General features: G+C 42.3%; 1 protein-coding gene across 6 annotated transcripts in view; it reads right to left on the bottom strand.

Moving 5' to 3' along the window:
• The window catches only part of RGS6 (regulator of G protein signaling 6), a 591498-nt gene that overhangs the window by 55743 nt on the left and 515879 nt on the right, over nucleotides 1-19876 (bottom strand). For all 6 annotated transcript variants that reach the window (XM_046008147.1, XM_046008148.1, XM_046008149.1 and 3 more), the window contains exon 13: nucleotides 8500-8610. In XM_046008147.1, coding sequence (XP_045864103.1) covers nucleotides 8500-8610 — 111 coding nt within the window. The remainder of the gene's footprint in view (nucleotides 1-8499; nucleotides 8611-19876) is intronic.

Here is a 19876-nt window from a genome sequence, read left to right on the forward strand (position 1 = left end):
TAATTTCTCTTTCTTCAGTCTTGTTGTTGGTGTACAGAAATGCAACTGATTTCTGTGCATTGATTTTATATCCTGACACTTTACTGAATTCCTGTACAAGTTCTAGCAGTTTTGGAGTGGAGTCTTTTGGGTTTTCCACATATAGTATCATATCATCTGCGAAGAGTGATAGTTTGACTTCTTCTTTACCAATTTGGATGCCTTTAATTTCTTTTTGTTGTCTGATTGCTGAGGCTAGGACTTCTAGTACTATGTTGAATAGCAGTGGTGATAATGGACATCCCTGCCGTGTTCCTGACCTTAACGGAAAAGCTTTCAGTTTTTCTCCATTGAGAATGATATTTGCGGTGGGTTTTTCATAGATGGCTTTGATAATATTGAGGTATGTGCCCTCTATCCCCACACTTTGAAGAGTTTTGATCAGGAAGGGATGCTGTACTTTGTCAAATGCTTTTTCAGCATCTATTGAGAGTATCATATGGTTCTTGTTCTTTCTTTTATTAATGTGTTCTATCACATTGATTGATTTGTGGATGTTGAACCAACCCTGCAGCCCTGGAATAAATCCCACTTGATCGTGGTGAATAATCCTTTTAATGTACTGTTGAATCCTATTGGCTAGTATTTTGGCGAGAATTTTTGCATCTGTGTTCATCAAGGATATTGGTCTGTAGTTCTCTTTTTTGGTGGGATCCTTGTCTGGTTTTGGGATCAAGGTGATGCTGGCCTCATAAAATGAGTTTGGAAGTTTTCCTTCCGTTTCTATTTTTTGGAACAGTTTCAAGAGAATAGGAATTAGTTCTTCTTTAAATGTTTGGTAGAATTCCCCTGGGAAGCCGTCTGGCCCTGGGCTTTTGTTTGTTTGGAGATTTTTGATGACTGTTTCAATCTCCTTACTGGTTATGGGCCTGTTCAGGTTTTCTATTTCTTCCTGGTTCAGTTGTGGTAGTTTATATGTCTCTAGGAATGCATCCATTTCTTCCAGATTGTCCAATTTGTTGGCGTAGAGTTGCTCATAGTATGTTCTTATAATTGTCTGTATTTCTTTGGTGTTAGTTGTGATCTCTCCTCTTTCATTCATGATTTTATTGATTTGGGTCCTTTCTCTTTTCTTTTTGATGAGTCTGGCCAGGGGTTTATCAATCTTATTGATTCTTTCAAAGAACCAGCTCCTAGTTTCATTGATTTTTTCTATTGTTTTTTTGGTTTCTATTTCATTGATTTCTGCTCTGATCTTTATGATTTCTCTTCTCCTGCTGGGTTTAGGGTTTCTTTCTTGTTCTTTCTCCAGCTCCTTTACGTGTAGGGTTAGGTTGTGTACTTGAGACCTTTCTTGTTTCTTGAGAAAGGCTTGTACTGCTATATATTTTCCTCTCAGGACTGCCTTTGCTGTGTCCCACAGATTTTGAACTGTTGTGTTTTCATTATCATTTGTTTCCATGAATTTTTTCAATTCTTCTTTAATTTCCTGGTTAACCCATTCATTCTTTAGAAGGATGCTGTTTAGTCTCCATGTATTTGGGTTCTTTCCAGCTTTCCTCTTGTGATTGAGTTCTAGCTTCAGAGCACTGTGGTCTGAAAATATGCAGGGAATAATCCTAATCTTTTGATACCGGTTGAGACCTGATTTGTGACCCAGGATGTGATCTATTCTGGAGAAGGTTCCATGTGCACTAGAGAAGAATGTGTATTCTGTTGCTTTGGGATGAAATGTTCTGAATATATCTGTGATGTCCATCTGGTCCAGTGTGTCATTTAAGGCCTTTATTTCCTTGTTGATCTTTTGCTTGGATGATCTGTCCATTTCAGTGAGGGGAGTGTTAAAGTCCCCTACTATTATTGTATTATTATTGATGTGTTTCTTTGATTTTGTTATTAATTGGTTGATATAGTTGGCTGCTCCCACGTTAGGGGCATAGATATTTAAAATTGTTAGATCTTCTTGTTGGACAGACCCTTTGAGTAGGATATAGTGTCCTTCCTCATCTCTTATTATAGTCTTTGGCTTAAAATCTAATTGATCTGATATAAGGATTGCCACCCCAGCTTTCTTCTGATGCCCATTAGCATGGTAAATTGTTTTCCACCCCCTCACTTTAAATCTGGAGGTGTCTTCGCGTCTAAAATGAGTTTCTTGTAGGCAACATACTGATGGGTTTTGTTTTTTTTATCCATTCTGATATCCTGTGTCTTTTGATTGGGGCATTTAGCCCATTAACATTCAGGGTAACTATTGAGAGATATGAATTTAGTGCCATTATTAGCCTGTAAGGTGACTGTTACTGTATATTGTCTCTGTACCTTTCTGATCTACTACTTTTAGGCTCTCTCTTTGCTTAGAGGACCCCTTTCAATATTTCCTGTAGAGCTGGTTGGTGTTTGCAAATTCTTTCAGTTTTTGTTTGTCCTGGAAGCTTTTTATCTCTCCTTCTATTTTCAATGATAGCCTAGCTGGATAGAGTATTCTTGGCTGCATGTTTTTCTCATTTAGTGCTCTGAATATATCATGCCAGCTCTTTCTGGCCTGCCAGGTCTCTGTGGATAAGTCTGCCGCCAATCTAATATTTTTACCATTGTATGTTACAGACTTCTTTTCTCGGGCTGCTTTCAGGATTTTCTCTTTGTCACTAAGACTTGTAAATTTTACTATTAGGTGACGGGGTGTGGACCTATTCTTGTTGACTTTGAGGGGGGTTCTCTGCATCTCCTGGATTTTGATGCTTGTTCCCTTTGCCATATTAGGGAAATTCTCTCCAATGATTCTCTCCAATAGACCTTCTGCTCCCCTCTCTGTTTCTTCTTCTTCTGGAATCCCAATTATTCTAATGTTGTTTCGTCTTATGGTGTCACTTATCTCTCGAATTCTCCCCTCATGGTCCAGTAGCTGTTTGTCCCTCTTTTGCTCGGCTTCCTTATTCTCTGTCATTTGGTCTTCTATATCACTAATTCTTTCTTCTGCCTCATTTATCCTAGCAGTGAGAGCCTCCATTTTTGATTGCACCTCATTAATAGCTTTTTTGATTTCAACTTGGTTAGATTTTAGTTCTTTAATTTCTCCAGAAAGGGCTTTAATATCTCCAGAGAGGGTTTCTCTAATATCTTCCATGTCTTTTTCGAGCCCGGCTAGAATGTTCAGAATCGTCATTCTGAACTCTTGATCTGACATATTACCCATGTCTGTGTTGATTAGGTCCCTAGCCTTCGGTACTGTCTCTTGTTCTTTTGTTTGTGGTGATTTTTTCCGCCTTGTCATTTTGTCCAGATAAGAGAATATGAAGGAGCAAATAAACTACTAAAAGGGTGGCAAAGACCCCGGAAAAATGCGCTGTAACCAAATCAGAAGAGACCCCAAATTGTGGGGGGGAGAAAGGGGATAAAAACAGCTTCTGAAAAAAAAAGAAAAAAAAAAAGAAAGAAAAAAATTTAAAAAATAAAACAAATAAAAAATATAAAAAAGAAAGAAAAAATATATATATTTAGATGAACTAGTCAAAAAATGTTAAAAAAGAAAAGGGTAAAAGTTTTAAAAAAATTTAGCAGAAGAAGAAAAAAGAAAAAAGAAAAAAAAATTGAAAAAAGAAAAAAAAATTGAAGTAGCCGCAAGACTAAAGAATCATGGGGAGAAAGCCATGAGTTCCGTGCTTTGCTTTCTCCTCCTCTGGAATTGCTCTGCTGTCTTAGGAATTGAATCTGCTTTCTCCTTGATAGATGAACTTCGTCCTGGCTGGATATTTTGTTGATCTTCTGGGGGAGGGGCCTGTTGTAGTGACTCTCAAGTGTCTTTGCCCGAGGCGGGATTGCACCGCCCTTACCGGCGGCCGGACTAAGTAATCAGCTCGGGTTCGCTTTTGGGAGCTTCTGTTCCCTGAATGCTTTCCGTAGAGTTCCAGAGGACGGGAATGAAAATGGCGGCCTCCCAGTCTCCAGCCCGGAGGAGCCGAGAGCCTGGGGCCCCACTCCTCAGTGCGCCCCCAGAGGACAGCACCCAATCACTCCCGTATCCCCAGCCTCTAGCCGCGCTCCGAGCTCACCCAGCCCGCGACCAGTTCAAGGTAACCCCGAGCTGAGAGTTTAGTCCTCGGCTCTGTCTCTCCAGCCGGCTTCTCCGTTCTAATACCTGCGAGCTCTGCGACACTCCGACACCCCCGATCCTTCTGTGACCCTGCGGGGCCTGGGGCCACGCTGGCCCCGCGTGGGCTTCACCCCGGTTTAGCCCCTGGAGCAATGTCCCTCAGTGGAACAGACTTTTAAAAGTCCTGATTTTGTGCTCCGTTGCTCCGCCGCTTGCCGGGAGCCGGCCCCTCCCCCCACAGTCTATCTTCCCGTTGTTTTAGATTCACTTCTCCGCCAGTCCTACCTTTCAGAAAGTGGTTGATTTTCTGTTTCTAGAGTTGCTGTTCTTCTTCTCTTCGCTCTCCCGTTGGATTTGTAGGTGTTTGCAATGTTTAGATAAGCTATCGAGCTGATCTCCTGCTACCTGATGTAGTCTCAGGCTGCTACTTCTCCGCCATCTTGACTCCTCCCTCCTCTCCAGGTGGTTCTAATGTATAGCCAGAGTTGTTGGCCAAGAACTTCACTTATGAAAACCAATAGTCCCTCAAATTGCTGGGTATATGAGAAGACGGACGGATCTGCTCTGAACGGTGATGAGTCACAGTGACTGACTATGTGATAAATGACCCCCAACGAAACACACTATGTCAGAAATAGAGGGGAGGTACGAAAACCAAACCAAACCAAACCTGTATCACACCCTCAGGGGGATTTAAGAGGGTAAGTATCAAAAGAACAGGGCAGGCTACTAAGGAGAAGGGGTCCAAGAAATATTAAGAATTCCTGGAAGTGAAAAGCATGACTATCACCCAGCCCTCCCAAAACTCAGTAGGAAAAAGAAAAACTCATAAAGTACAAAATCACAGAATGGACATTACTGAACACCAAGCCGAAGGCTCTGAAGAGTAAGTCAAGGAATTCTATCCTTGAATATAGAATAAAAAGACTAAGAGATGGGAATTATAAAAGAGAAAAGATAAAGAGAGATGACTGTTCGATCCCAGAGGCTCAGAGTTTCTACAAAAGGATTTCCTGAAAAGAGAGGATAAAACAGAAAAAAAATTATTAGTGATTTAAAAAAAAAGGGGGTGTGGGGAGAAAGTGGAAGAGAGAAAATACCTTGAGTTAAGGAAAGATTTAAGTTCTTGGATCAGATTAGAAGGGATGACATAGGGCCCATCTGAACTATTAGAAAACACTAGGTGTGATGCATAAACAGTGAATCTTGGAACACTGAAAAAATAAAATAAAGTTAAAAAAAAACTATTAGATATAAGATCTCTTCTACCAACTATTTTTCTTTTAACATTGATGGAGAAATTTAAGTCCCAAAATGTTGGTTTAAAATATATTAGTCTTGGGGTGCCTGGGTGGCTCAGTGGGTTAAGCCTCTGCCATCAGCTCAGGTCATGACCTCAGGGTCCTGGGATCAAGCCCTATCAGGCTCTCTGCTCAGCAGGGAACCTTTTCCCCTACCCCCCGCCTGCCTCTCTGCCTACTTGTGATCGCTCTGTCAAATAAATAAATAAAATCTTTAAAAAAATATATATTAGGCTAACATACCTATCAAGGAGAATGGGACTTGGAGGAAGCCAAGGGAAATTTCTATTTTTTATTTTACATACTTTATTATTATTTGTATGGTTGATGCCATTAATTAAAAATGAAAACATTTAATAGCAAATATGAATAGAATAGAAACTAGAGTAAGGAAAGCTAATACAAAACTTAGTAAATAAAGCAAAAATCAGGGAAGAGGAAAAGAAACAAAAAGAACGAGATTTGGAAACCATGAAATATCAGGAAAAAGATAAAATGCATAATCCAAGTAAATGTAACTGTTTTATATCCCAATGTCCAAAGCAAAACACACCACTAGAAAAGTGGGTGAAGAACACAAAACAGTCAAGTTCACAAGAGAAAAATGAATGTCAACAATGAGAAAAGATTCTCAAGTCTTTTGGCAAAGTGAAAAACATGAGATTTTTTTATTTTAACTTATCACATATGTGAAAATGACAAAGATTGATAATGCTTGAAGATAATGCTTGAGTCGGTGAGGAATGTGGAGAAATGGACACTTTTAAACTGTAGGCAGGAAATAAAAATATTATTTTGCTTAAGAGAATCTAGTCATATGAACTAAAATAAAAATAAACATGCCAGTCCTAGCAATTCCACTCTTGGAAGTTTATCCTAGAGTAGTAATTGGACTTGTGTAAAAGGATGTTCTCTGCATAATTGTTTACGCTAGCAAAAAAAAAAAAAAAGAAAGAAAAAGAAAGAAAAGAAGAAGATACAACCTTAATATTTATGACCTGGGGACTGGTTAAACACATTATACTATACTCATGCAAGGGGACACTATGTAGTTATTGAAAAAGTTAAGGCAGATTTATATGTGTTTATAGAGAGAGATTCCTATGATATATTAATTAAAAAATTATGGGACAATGTATATATAATGAATCCCTTTATGCACGAGAATATGATATTGCATATACATGAGAATCTAAAAGGAGAGACTCTAAATCAAAGGTTCCCAAACTTCCTGAGTTCATGGCACCCTTAGAGTCTCAGTTACTTTTTCATGGGATCCCTGGGCAAAAAAACCCATGTAACAGCTTTGTTTTTTAAATATGTCCAAAGGACTTAATATGTATTTATGTCCTAAAACTTAGTAGCTGTAAAGTATATATAAATTGAAAGAAAAAACAATGTTTACTTCATTCTTAAATAACCACAACGTGTCCCTGCTGAGCACTGTACCTCTTCTCAAACTTTGGAATCAGGCTGGACCCCGACAGGCTTGTTTTCTCTTCCATTTTGATTTTTGCACAATACTTGCCCTTTATCAGCAACTGCCCTGAAAACCCAGATTTGCAAAGAAAGGAATGTAGTGTGAAATGTTGAAAACGGTGAAGTACTTCAAGCTAGTACTTTACACCATATCAGATGCACGGCAGCCGTCACCGAGCTTCCCTCGAGGATACAGAATATGCCAGGTGACCCTGTGAATTCCCTGCAGGGGCCCAGGGTGCCCTGCTCCGTTTGGGAACCATGACATTAGACTGTAAACAAAGATTCTTTCTGGAAAGTGAGATTGGATAGGAGGGAGAAAACTTTTCTCTGTTATGCACATCTGAATAGTTTGGACTTTTATTATAATAAGCAAAATATAAAAGTAATAAAAGACTTTCATTACTTTCTTAAAAGATTTTTAATTGTTTTTAAGACTCAATTTATTTATTTGAAGGAGAGAGAGTGAGCACGCAAAGAAATGAGTAGGGGAGAGGAGCAGAAGGAGGAGAAGCAGGTTCCCCACTGAGCAGGGAGTCCAATGTGGGACTCCATCCCAGGGTCCTGGGATCATGACCTGAGCCAAAGGCAGACGGTTAACTAACTGAGCCACATAGATGCCCCAGACTTTTATTACTTTTTAGAAGGTTTTTTTTTTTTTCATTTCCAGAAAAGAAACCAGAAAAAGAGCAAGAGTGAAGGTGAATGAGGGAGTTATAGAGAAATGAAAAATGAAATAAAAAGGCTTCTAGCCGAGGGGCAGAGGGTGCCAAGGCACACCACACCAGGTGTGTCTGTGTGCTTCCCTCAGTGACTGTGACTCTGGTCCCAGTCCCTCCAGGCTTTGGCTCCTGGGGTGGTAAATGAACACCCTACCTTCCCTCACAGGCTACTAAAAGAGCTACTTTAAGTCACTCCCCAAGAGCGGAGTGATGAAAACCACAGCTCTGGAACCTGTTGTCTGGGTTCTGACCCTAACTCTGCTACCCACTCACTGAGGGACCTCGAGCAAGTTCATTAACTCCTCTGTGCCTCAGCTTCCCCATATGTTCAATGATGAGAACTCGGTTTACCTGTTGTGGGGACTCGCTCTTATTGTTGCTGCTGATGCTATATACAAACAAATTGGTCAACAGATTTTTTTGTCCCTCTAGCAATCAGAGTTAGGACGTGTGGGGGTGCCTGGGTGGCTGTCAGTTGAGAGCTCGACTCTTGGTTCAGGCTGGGGTTCTGACATCAGGGTCATGGGATCGAGCCCTGCATCTGTCGAGCTCTGCGCTCAGCAGGAAATCTGATTCTCTCTCTCTGCCTCTGCCCCACCATCCACTCTCTCTCTCTCTCTTTCTCAAAATAAATAAAATATTAGAAAAAAAAACTTAAGACTGTCCCTGTTCTCATGATATCCAAGGGTCAGAGAGAGGTCAGAGGAAGACACTGGGGATCCATGTACACACCGAAGCTATAGGGAAGTAGAAGCCTGTGTGAGCAGAACTTACTTAGGAAGTAACTAGAGGGGTTTCTGTTCTAGTGATAAAAACAGTCAAATTGAGATAGGAAATAATGTAATCTCACTATCACATGATTTTCCCTCTCATCTCTTTCCTTCTTAGACATTAAAACTTTTCTTTTTTTTTTTTTTTTTTTTACCTCATCTCTATGTCCCATAAAGTGATATCGTCACTGATCCAGGGATTGGAAGGCTCGGCCGGCGTGATCAAAGGATCATATTCCACATACTGTTCCGTGTAAGCAATTAAGCTGCAGAAGGAAAGCAAAGAATGCCGCTGATTTCCTTTAAAAACTTGTATTCTCTTTTACACAAACATTATAACGGTCTTTATAAAATTCTAAGTTAAAGGGAAATGCCTTTACTCCCACTTGTGACAAATCCAACTGTTTCCATTTGTGCTTGTTCCCTTCTCATGACGAATGTATCATTTTTGCATTATGCAGTCATAGTACCTGTAGGCATTTTATATCTTTTCCCCACTTTACTCTTTACCTGGACCCTGGCTGCACTAGCTTGACTGATACACTGGTCCAAACCTGTTTGTGGATCATCTCTCACAGAGACCACGGCTCTCAGGGCATCTGGGTCATAACAAGGACACTAGAGTCCCTCCAGGCTGCCAGCCAAGTGTTCCCAACTGGGAGATTTCCTTATTACAAAGACTAACATCCTGATCAACCAAAAGGAGGTAATGCATTATAAGCATTATTCCACAGAACAACTTAGTTTTTCCAGTTATAATTCAAGCGGCTGCATTATCTTTCTAAAACAATAAAATAGTACTAAATGATTTCACACACACACACAATTAGCAATTTTAGCCAAAAAAAAAAATAGGGATTTTTTTCTCCTATCCCTTTTTACAGACTTATACTTTCTACCCTTCTGTTTCCTTTAGCAGTTAGCTGTATATTTCTAAATTTGGTTTTTATAGTTGTTCTTGATTATCAATTTTAGATGAGGATTTAACTTTCCCTTCACCAGTCCCCAACTCCCCCACCACCTCCCCCCATGATCCTCCTAAGAGACATATAATACTCTTTGTTAAATCAATATTTATTATTGTCCACATTATTAAACTAGATACAAATTGTATTTTGCTGCACCAAGGAGCCTCTTCAAGGGTTCTAACAAATCTGTAAAACATCCAGCAATAATTTTTCCACATCTTAAACACATCACATGATCGTAGTTCAGTTCTGTCTGCCCGCCTCCCAGAGGGCTTCTCTTCAAAGTCTCGAGTCGTCTCTTTCCAGTCTGGACCGTTGGCTCTACATGCCTGATGCAAAGTCACCTGCCTGGGAAGCCCTTCACTTTCTCGTGGAGACCTTGCTTTTCTGGACTTCACGTCTGTTTACTGGCTTTACTTCCTGGTTGTGTTGAAATCCTCCTCGAGTAGTTTCCTAAGAAAGGATGCACAAAGGCTAACTATTTCAAGTCCTTGCGGGTCTAAACATATTTTTATTTTATCTTTATACTTGGCGGATGGTCCTGGGCACAGAAGCCCAGGTTAAAAATCATCTTCCTTCAGGGTTCTGAGGGTGGCGCTCTACTGCGCTTTCTGGCGTCCAGTGCTACTGCTGAGAAGTCTGGATCCAGCTCGACTCTCGTTCTTGTGCTACTGTCTTTCCTCGCTGGAAACAGAGCCTTCTCTTCTTGTTGCACTGCCCTGAGATTTCACCCCAGCCCTTGCTGGTTGTTTTTATTTACTGTGCTTGGTATAAGGTGCAAATTTCCAGAAGTATTTCCCAGAAGTATTATTTCTTGGCTAATTTCACTCTGTTCATTTCCTTGGTCTTCTCTTGCTGTGATTCTTTCTAGGAGAACGTTGGACCTTCTGGATTGGTAATCTAATTTTCTTAAATTTGCCTTGCCATTTTTCATCTTTTTGTCTTTTTGCTCGACCGTCCTTTCCATCTTATTATTTATTTATTTACGTTTAATCTGAGCTGTCACTTTCTTAAGTGTCCAGAGTTCAGTCTTGTTTATCATAGATCGAGTTCTTGATGTGTAGATGAAATATCTTCTTATATCTGATATTAATATTTCTTCTTTTTAAAAAAAGATTTGTTTATTTTGGAGACAGAGAGAAAGTGTGAGTGGAGGGGGAGGGGCAGAAGGAGAGGGAGAGAGACAATATCAAGCAGACTCCTTGTTGAACACAGAGCCCGTGATGGGGCTCAATCCCACAACCCTGAGATCATGACCTGAGTCGAAACCAAGAGTCGGACCCTCAACCGACTGAGCCACCCAGGTGCCCCTGATATTAATATTTCTGAGGATATTAATTCTATATTTTTATTTTCTGGGTTTTTAAAAAGAGTTTTTGGTCCCTCCAAGTCCCATTTGCTCTTTGTTTTTATCATACGCCATCACATTGGGGTTTCCTTGAGTGTCGGGAAAATCTCTGGACATCCACTTGTGTGTAAGAGTAAGATACAAAAACCTGCTTGGAGACTCAGTGTGTATGTGGACAAGGGTTCATTGTCAGGTCATGGGTAACTCACCAGACTTTTCACTAGAGCTCCAAATGACGGATGTGGGGATGTTCCCTGGGGGACATTGATTTTTCTCTAGAGCAAGGGTAAGTAAACATTGTCTGCAAGACTCAGTAAATATTTCAGATTTTACAGGCCAGATGGTGTTTGTTGCAACTACTCAGCTCTTCTATTGCAGCAGAAACCAGTCATAGATAATTCATGAATGAATGTGCGTGATTGGGTTCCAATAAAACTTTATTTGCAAAAACAGTAGGGTGGGGAAGACTTGGCCCACAGCTTGTAGTTTCCTAGTCTCTTGCCTGTGGGCATATACATCGAGTTCCTGGAGGGCTAAGAGCCAGGCAGAGACAGGAGGGGGGGTCCCACTGGTCACTATGTTGATCCTCAATTAATTTTCTGTTTTCACCTGGCTATTTATGATGTAAGGTGCCTGAATTCTGAACTGATGTTGACTCAGTTTCTCTGGAGAATAAACTGTTCATCTTCTATGATGGTAGAAACTAGGGAGAGATAGTTTCCTAGTGGGGCAGGTATCTAGGGATCCAAAGATCCAGAGACAGACTTTGCCCATTCCTCTGGGTTAGCCCCATGCTTTATTTCTGCTCTCCATGGTCTCTTGTTTTATTCTTGTTTTCCATGGTACCTTCAAGAGCCAAGACCAAATTTCGTTGGGCAATCTGGCTCACTTAGTTATAATACTGACACTCTTAACACACAGGTTATAATATTCTTTGCTCTGTCCTCAACCATCTTGTTTTCTTTTAAATTAACTGTTTTCTTTTAAATTAACTTTTGAAATATTTCAGGAATACAGAAAGGCATAAGAATTGTAAGGACATCATCCTTGTTCTCTCCACCCTATTAAAAAAAACAATAGAGACAGGTGCCCATGGTTATGCCCTAATTCCATAGACTCTCAATCTTGGAAAAATTTGTTGAACCTGTTAATCCATTAATTTGTGGACCAAGTCACTCATATCATTTTTATTCCTTTACTTACACATGGCTTTTGAGGGGGGAGAGAAGAGAAACATATGTCCACAATATAGTCTTGAGTGAATTTGTTATAATTATATAATCATTGCCTTTATAGCAGACACAGATTTGAATTTTTTTTTTTTTTTAGTATACATAATGCTGTAGTAGAGCACCATTGTTCACATAGGTTTTTCCATCTTCTGGGTTATTTATTTAGAATCAACACCCACAAGTGGAACTATTGGGCCCAAAGGCATGAATATTTTTACGGTTATCGATCCACAATAAAACTTTTCTCCAAGCACTGCCAACGTGAGTGTCATCAACCTCTCCTGAAATGATAAATTCAGAACCACAGGTCTTAGCACTCAATTGCAGAGGGTAAGCATGGTCAATTACTGCAGAAAGTGTGAAGAAATTAGCCAACAGCTATAACTCATTGCCACTCAGAAAGTGTGGTCCACAAACCAGCAGCATAGTGATCACCTGAGAGCTTGTAAGAAATGGAGAATCTCAAGTCCTACCCCAGACCTACAGAGTCAGAAACTGCATTTAAACCAGATTGCCCAGGTGATTCATATGCACGGCGAAGGTTGAGAAGCACCACATCTTATTCTTTGATTTTCTGAGGGGTTCAGATCACACATTTTATTCATCCAATCAAAATGGAGGAGGCTGGGATACTTTCAGTTTTAAACAGGGCTCCAGATTTTCCCATCACCTCACAGCCTCCTCACTGTTCCAGGTGTGGTCTGTTGTCCAGCAGGGGTGTAGGAGGAGCATTGGTCCAAGCTGGAAAACCTTGGTTCTCATTCTCGGGTGAACCATTTGAGGGATCTTTGTCAAGGTAGCCATGTTACATAATGGCCTTGTGGAGCACTCAGGACCATTTGAGAAAAAAATGGAAAAGTATTTCAAAAGAATCTTCCAAATCTTCTATACATATAAAATATGTGATTGCAACCACCATGTGCAGTGGAGGCATGCTGTCCTCATAGGAGCACAAGGTAGGCAGTGTGCCCAGACGAAACTTCATCCCTAAGAGCTCTGTGGCCTCTCAAGGCTCTGGGGCAGGAAAGGTGCTGTGACATCTCCATAGGGGGCCATCCCTTTAGCACTTGGGATAATTCCATTCTTTTTGAAAGAAATGGGTTGCACATTAAGGTACATAATAGTTTCCTAGGGCTACTCTAACAAATGACCACTTACTTGGTGGCTTAAAATGACACAAATCTACTCTCTTTACTACTGGAGGCTAGAATTTCTGAAATCAAGGTGTCAGGAGGCTTATGCTCGCTCTGGGACTTGAGGGGAAGAATCCGTCCTCACCTCTTCCAGCTTCTGGTGGCTCCAGGAAATCCTTAGCTTGTGGATGTATAACTCCAATCTCTGCCTCTGTCTTCACATGACTTCTCCTCTGGGCCTGGTCTTCCTCCCTTCTTTCTCTTACTTGTCACTGGATTTGGAGTCCACCAGAATAATCCAGGATGATTTCATTTCAAGATCCTTAATTTACATTCACAAAGACTCTTCCCCGATAAGGTCACATTCACAGGTCCCATGGATTAGGACTTGCACTTATCCTTTTGGGGGCCACTATTCCACCCATGGGAACATGAAAGAATCCAGGCATGAAGCTGGAAAGGGCACACTTGATCACCTGACTCCTTCCTTCAGATCGGCACAAAAACTAACCAGCAGATGATAACCTCAACCCTGTTTCAGGGACAATGGGTCATGTGAGATGTGTCTGAGTCATGATGAGGTGTTGGGGCTTTCCTGATTATTACGTACTTGGGCATCCACAGAATTCTCAGAAATTGAGATAGTGGGTGCAGTCCATGGGGCTCTCCTTAGCCGTGACACTTTTGTCTCTCAGAATGTCTGCCCCTAGCCATTCCAATAACCTCAGCCTCCAGTGGCCCCAATCTCCAATCAAAGACTTCTACCCGAGCAGCCCAAGACAAATGGTGTGTGTGTGTGTGTGTGTGTGTGTGTGTGTGTGTGTGTGTGTAGGCGGGTGTTTGTCTTATAACTAGTTAATTTCAAGTTATGGGGGATTATTTTTAAAAACCAGAAATGGATATCCCTCAAGTAATACATAGGGATGGAAAGACAAAATTTCCTCCCCTGCCTTCCTTACCCCTCCTCAGATTTCCATGAGACAGGCTGGAGTTTGTACCAGCTGCCTCTCCAGGTTGTTTCATGAGCGCTTCCACATGGCCACACCTGCACCCAGGGAAGGCAGGTCTGACCGGCCATGCCACATCTAGGTTCCTGGACGGAACCCAGCAGGAGTGCCTGGGATGAGAGGGGGCAGGGGAGGCTCAGGAGAGGCTGGGTAAGAATTCTGAGTACTTGGGACCTCGGGGGAGCCTGCTTGTTTGTGGCCTGGTTGCTTGCCCGTGAAGATAGCTGTCGAGTTGACCAGCCCAAGGCAGCTGAAACTTAGAGGGCCAAAGAGCAGCTAGGAGGATGTAAGTTGTAATGAAACATGGGCTCACAGCCAGGTCTCCTTTAGAGAAATCTGGGGATACTTCCAAAGGGTGGAGGAGAGGTGGTGAGATGAATAGGGATGTTGGTTCAAGAGAAGTAGTTGAGAACCCAAGGAGGATTTTGTAACCACTGAAGTTAAGAGTGCAGGATAGGACTATGTAACCTGCTTTAAGTGTGACTGAAGTTGTTCCTATGGCCTCGCCCCACATCGTGCCTTCTTAGCGTAGGGTTTAGATGGGACCCTAGATATGCATGGAAGAACATGTGAAGAGAGGGGTAAGAACTTCCTACATAGGGGCGCCTGGGTGGCTCAGTGGATTAAGCCGCTGCCTTCGGCTCAGGTCATGATTTCAGGGTCCTGGGATCGAGCCCCGCATCGGGCTCTCTGCTCTGCAGGGAGACTGCTTCCTCCTCTCTCTCTGCCTGCCTCTCTGCCTACATAAATGCCCAGCAACCTATACCGAAGCAACAGAGCTCCAATTAGGATGATCACTAATCGGGGCGCCTGGGTGGCTCAGCGGGTTAAAGCCTCTGCCTTCAGCTCGGGTCATGATCCCAGGGTCCTGGGATCGAGCCCCGCATCGGGCTCTCTGCTTGGCTGGGAGCCTGCTTCCTCCTCTCTCTCTCTCTGCCTGCCTCTCTGCCTACTTGTAATCTCTATCTGTCAAATAAATAAATCTTTAAAAAAAAAAAAAAAGGATGATCACTAATCAGTCACTCAAAGCCAATGATGGACAGCATTGGTCAGCAGAGAAGTTTGTTGTACTGGAAGAGGTACAGCTATTTTGTTAGAGTGTATGTACATGAATAAAGTTGGTTAGAGGCTTTGTAAAGGAAACAGTAAAAATTGTATGGGCAGGTGTATTTTGAATGTAATATTTTATTGATAGAAGTGGGATGTACTGACTAGTCAATGAATTAGACCAGGCTATACCAGGACCTTCTGATCAAGCAAGAGACTTAGATTTTTTTTTTTAAGACAGGAAGGGAAGGGGGATGGGCAGAAGGAAGGGGAGAGAGAGAATCGCAAGCAGACTCCCCGCTGAGCACAGATTCCATTGTAGGGCTTGAGCTCATGACCCTGAGATCATGACAGGAGTTGATATCAAGAGATGGATGCTTAGCCAGCTGAGCCACCCAGGTTCCCTGAGATCTGGAAATTTTTAAAGGTATTTTAGAAAGGAAGATCTTGAGATTCTAAGAGGAAGAGAGAGATTGGATGGCATATTAGTCTCTTACAGCTGCTATAAAAAACCGCTACATACTTAGTGACTTAAAAACACAAATGTATTATCTTATAGTTCTAAGGGTCAAAAGTCTGAAATGAACACTGTGGGGCTAAAATCAAGGTATCAGCAGGACCGAGTTCCTTTTGGAGGCTCAAGGGGAGAATCCATTTCATTGCCTTTTCTCCCTGATAGTGGTTTCCCACATTCCTTGGGTCCTGACCCCCTTCCCTCTTCAAATCCAGCAATGCCTGCCCAAGGCTGGATCACATTGTGTCACTCTGACCCTGACACTTCTGCCTCCCTTATCTACAGCAAGAACTCTTCTGGTTACACTGGGCCCCTGGATAATCCAGGGTAATCCCCCTATGTTAGACTAACTGATTAGTAATCTTAATTCCATCTGCAAATGTAATCCCCCTCTGCCATGTAACCTAACATATTTTACAGATTCTGGGGATTAGGACCTGGGCATCTTTGAGGGACAATTATTCTGTCTTCCACAGGTGTAATTTGAGAGGCATTTGTGCAGAAGGTGGAGAATGAAGTCACTTAACAGAGGGTGTGGTGGTAGGTAAAAGGTGTACACCAGGCCTGCATGGACTTTTTGGGAATGGCACCAACATGTTTTATTTCATTGTCATTGTTACAACCGATGCAAATAAACTCAGTGTTCATGAATCTACGCTCACCTGTGTCCTGTTTGCCATCACTGCATGCAAAACACAGGAGACAGCAAAGTGCCCTCTCTTGGAGGTTCCCATGAGTGGCTTTGGCTGTTAGGAGTCTGTTGCCTTAACTCCTCTCCTAGCTTTTGTGGGGTTGATTCTTAGAGAAAGGGGCCAAGAAGGTTAACTCCATAGTCAAGGTGGCAGAGGACTGAGAGGTGAAAGAATTCCCCACCCCAGAAAGAGACGGAAGAGGATCTCCTCTTCCCTCATCTTCTCAACTCCATGAGACTGGCCAGAAACAGCACGAAGGGTGGAGTGCAAGCAGGCACTGCTCGCCTTGTCCCTGTTCATCTGGGCTGGAGGTGTCTTACTTAGGAGCTAACACTTTCAAAGTGGGACACAGAGGCAAGGAACAAAGGGTTGGCTGCCTAGGATAAGACCTAAGCTTCATGCAGAGAGAGTACAAGGCTTTTGGGTCTGCATTTGGGCTGTGCAATGCCATTTCTTAGGTGTCAAAAGAGGTACAAATGGAGACAGAAATGTCACCTAGGGATATAGTGAGTGTACTTGGTTGGATTGACCCTTGTGCTGTGTCTCTTGGGGTCCAAGTGAAGCAGTTAGGGATCCTGGGAAGTGAGAAGCCCTCCAGAATGGGCGAACAAGGCAAGAAAATGTCTCTGGGTTCTCGCTCAGTCTTCACCATGTCCTGGGAATTGCACCCCAACATGTACCCAGGGCTACTTTAGGGGCTGCCAAGTGCTTATATGCCTTGCTCCCAGCCACAGTAGATCTGTCCAGGAATGGATACTTTACTGACCCAAGCAGGGTTGCGACCCTCTCTAGCTTCAGGTATAGAAACTGCAGTTACAAAGTTCAGGGGGTGGAGGCAGTCCTGTTTCCTAACACCTGTCTGTGATTAAAGAGGCTGAGGCCAACATGGAAAGTGGAGCAGGACAAGAGGTGAAGAAGGAGCCTTGGGAGTGTTTGGGGGCCCTGGTTCCAGATTTTTTTTTTTTTAAGTGTGGAGCCCAACATGGGGCTCGAACTCATGATCCTGAGATCAAGACCCAAAACTGAGATCAAGAGTTGCTCACTCAACCGACAGAGCCACCCAGGCATCCCCTGGCTTCAGCTATACCAACACTTAGGGGCGTGGCTGGCCTTCCTGGAGCTCAACTCTGCAGCTCCTCCTTGTAGGGTGTGGCCAGCACGTGCTCCTTTCATTGGAACTGGGTTCAAGCTGGGGTTCTATTGGCTGGCCACAAAGCGATAGTATTGAAAGAAGGATGAAGGTGATGGGAATGTGAGGGCAAATTCACGGAGGCACCCTTTGTAGCATTAGCCAGAGAGGCTTCCTCTCCCCCAGAACATGCACTTCCTTGCAGTGCACAGACAAGTTATCAGAGTCTCCTGGAGACACACTAAGACAAAGAAACGGGCCAGCAGGCCATGTGGGAGGCAGCAGTACTGTTGGAGTCCAGAGTCAACACCAATGGCAGCAGGAAGACTTGAGGAAGGACAGGAAACACACAGAGAGAGAACAGAGAGGCATGGAAAGAGCTTTGCAGACAGCAGGCACACAACAGCACACAAGCAACCATGTCCACAGATCATGGGGTGTGGGTGGCCCAAAGCAGAACTGGGAGGTGTTATAGACTGAACTGTGTCCCCCCCCAATTTCATATGTTGAAGCTCTAACCCTGCAATGGGACTGTTCTTGTTTTTTAGTATACGTGCTGCCGAAGCGAGCACAATGGGACTGTTCTTGAAGATAGAGCCTTTAAGGAGGTCACTAAGGTTGAGTGAGGTCATGGGTTGGGGCTCCGATTTGATAGGACTTTGGTCATAAGGAGAGGAAGAGACACCAGAGATGGCTCTCTCTGTGTGCACAGAGGAAAGGCCACGTGATGACACAGAAGCAGGAGGTCGTCTGCAAGCCGGGAAGAGAGGTTCCCCCGGAACCAGCCCTGCCGGCACCTCAGCTGTCGACTTCCAACCTTCGGATCTGTGAGAAAACAAATGTCTGTTGTTTATGTCTCCCAGTCTTGGTATTTTGCTCTGGTCACCTGAGTTGACTACTACAGGAGGAAATGGAAAAGATAAAATAAGTACAGGAAACCCAGAGGAAGTCCATTAAGAGCATGATTTCTCATTGAGAAGTTGTAACATCCTTGTCTCCTTATCTCGGCCTCCTGATTCGTATATACGGTGTTGTCGTTATCAAAGGAGAAATTCTCACGTCATTAGAAGGTGCTGACTCAGCAACCACCCACCAGATGTACCGCCCGCCAGCATCAGGGTTTGAACTGGTTCTTGGGTGAGTACGCAGCCGGCCGATTTATCCCCATAGTCCCTTCCATTTCCTTATAGAAAGGGGTAGAAGTTCATCGCCTGGCTGCCAGGGGTAGGACCCATGGTCAGTCATTCAGTCAATGTTATTCAGTACCTACTAGTGCTGTGAAATAATGACCAGCCCTCTGGACCGCAGGGGGACGCTCACACTGAGCTAACAGCAAGGTCATGGCTTTGAACAATGATGACCAGTAGTCATGGGTTATTATACACACACACACACACATTTTATATGTGGGGGCTCATATACGACATATATAGGTTATATATATTATAGCTGACCCTTGAACAACATGAACAACATGGGGAGTGGGGCACGGAATCCCCATGCAGTCAGAAATCCATACAACTTCGGACTGCCCCCAAACTTAACTGCTAATAGCCTGCTGTTGACCGAAGCCTTACTGATAATATACACAATGCATATTTTGTATGTCATATATATGATGTGTCGTATTCTTACTATAAAGTAGACAGAGAAAAGAAAATGTTATTAAGAAAATAATAAGAGAAAATACATTTATAGTACTATACTATATTTATTGAAAAAAATCTGTGTATAAGTGGCATTCAAACTCATGTTGTTCAAGGCCCAACTAACCCTTGTATATATATATAATGGGGGGGTCTATATATGTATATATACATACGTAGTATATACATACTATGTATATATATGTATATATATATACTATGTATACTTCATATGTATATATACATATGTAGTGTGTATATACTATGTATGTACATACATACATATATATGTATATACTATGTATACAAATGTATTTGTATACTATGTATACAAATATGTAGTTTGTATGTACTATGTGTGTATATACATATTACATATGTAATATTACATATGTATATACACACACACATATATATAACCCATTAATATGGATTGTTAATTAGGATCTACCTTTGATAAATCTAGAGAGGAGAGAAATAACAAAAGTGAATTTAGAAAACTTTTAGGCCAATCACTTAAAAAATCTGAGAGAAAAGTTTTAGAATTCATGCTCTCTCCCTTAACAAAAAATTGAGACATAGTTTTATTACAAATTGTAGAGAATATGACAAAAAAAGTAAAACAGGTGAGTTGGAGGAAGAAGCGAAGGGTTGAGGGGTGTCTGGAAGGGACCCCTAGAGCTTTGCACACATAAGGAGTGTGGTCCACAGAGCAGGTGTGGGAGAAGATGGAGACACAGAGTCCGGAGAGATGGACAGTGAGGGATGGCTCACAGCTGTGGGACGACGAGGCATGGAATGCAAAGCATTATGGGA

Source organism: Meles meles, chromosome 6 (genome assembly GCF_922984935.1).
Source record: "Meles meles chromosome 6, mMelMel3.1 paternal haplotype, whole genome shotgun sequence".
Lineage (NCBI taxonomy): Eukaryota > Metazoa > Chordata > Mammalia > Carnivora > Mustelidae > Meles > Meles meles.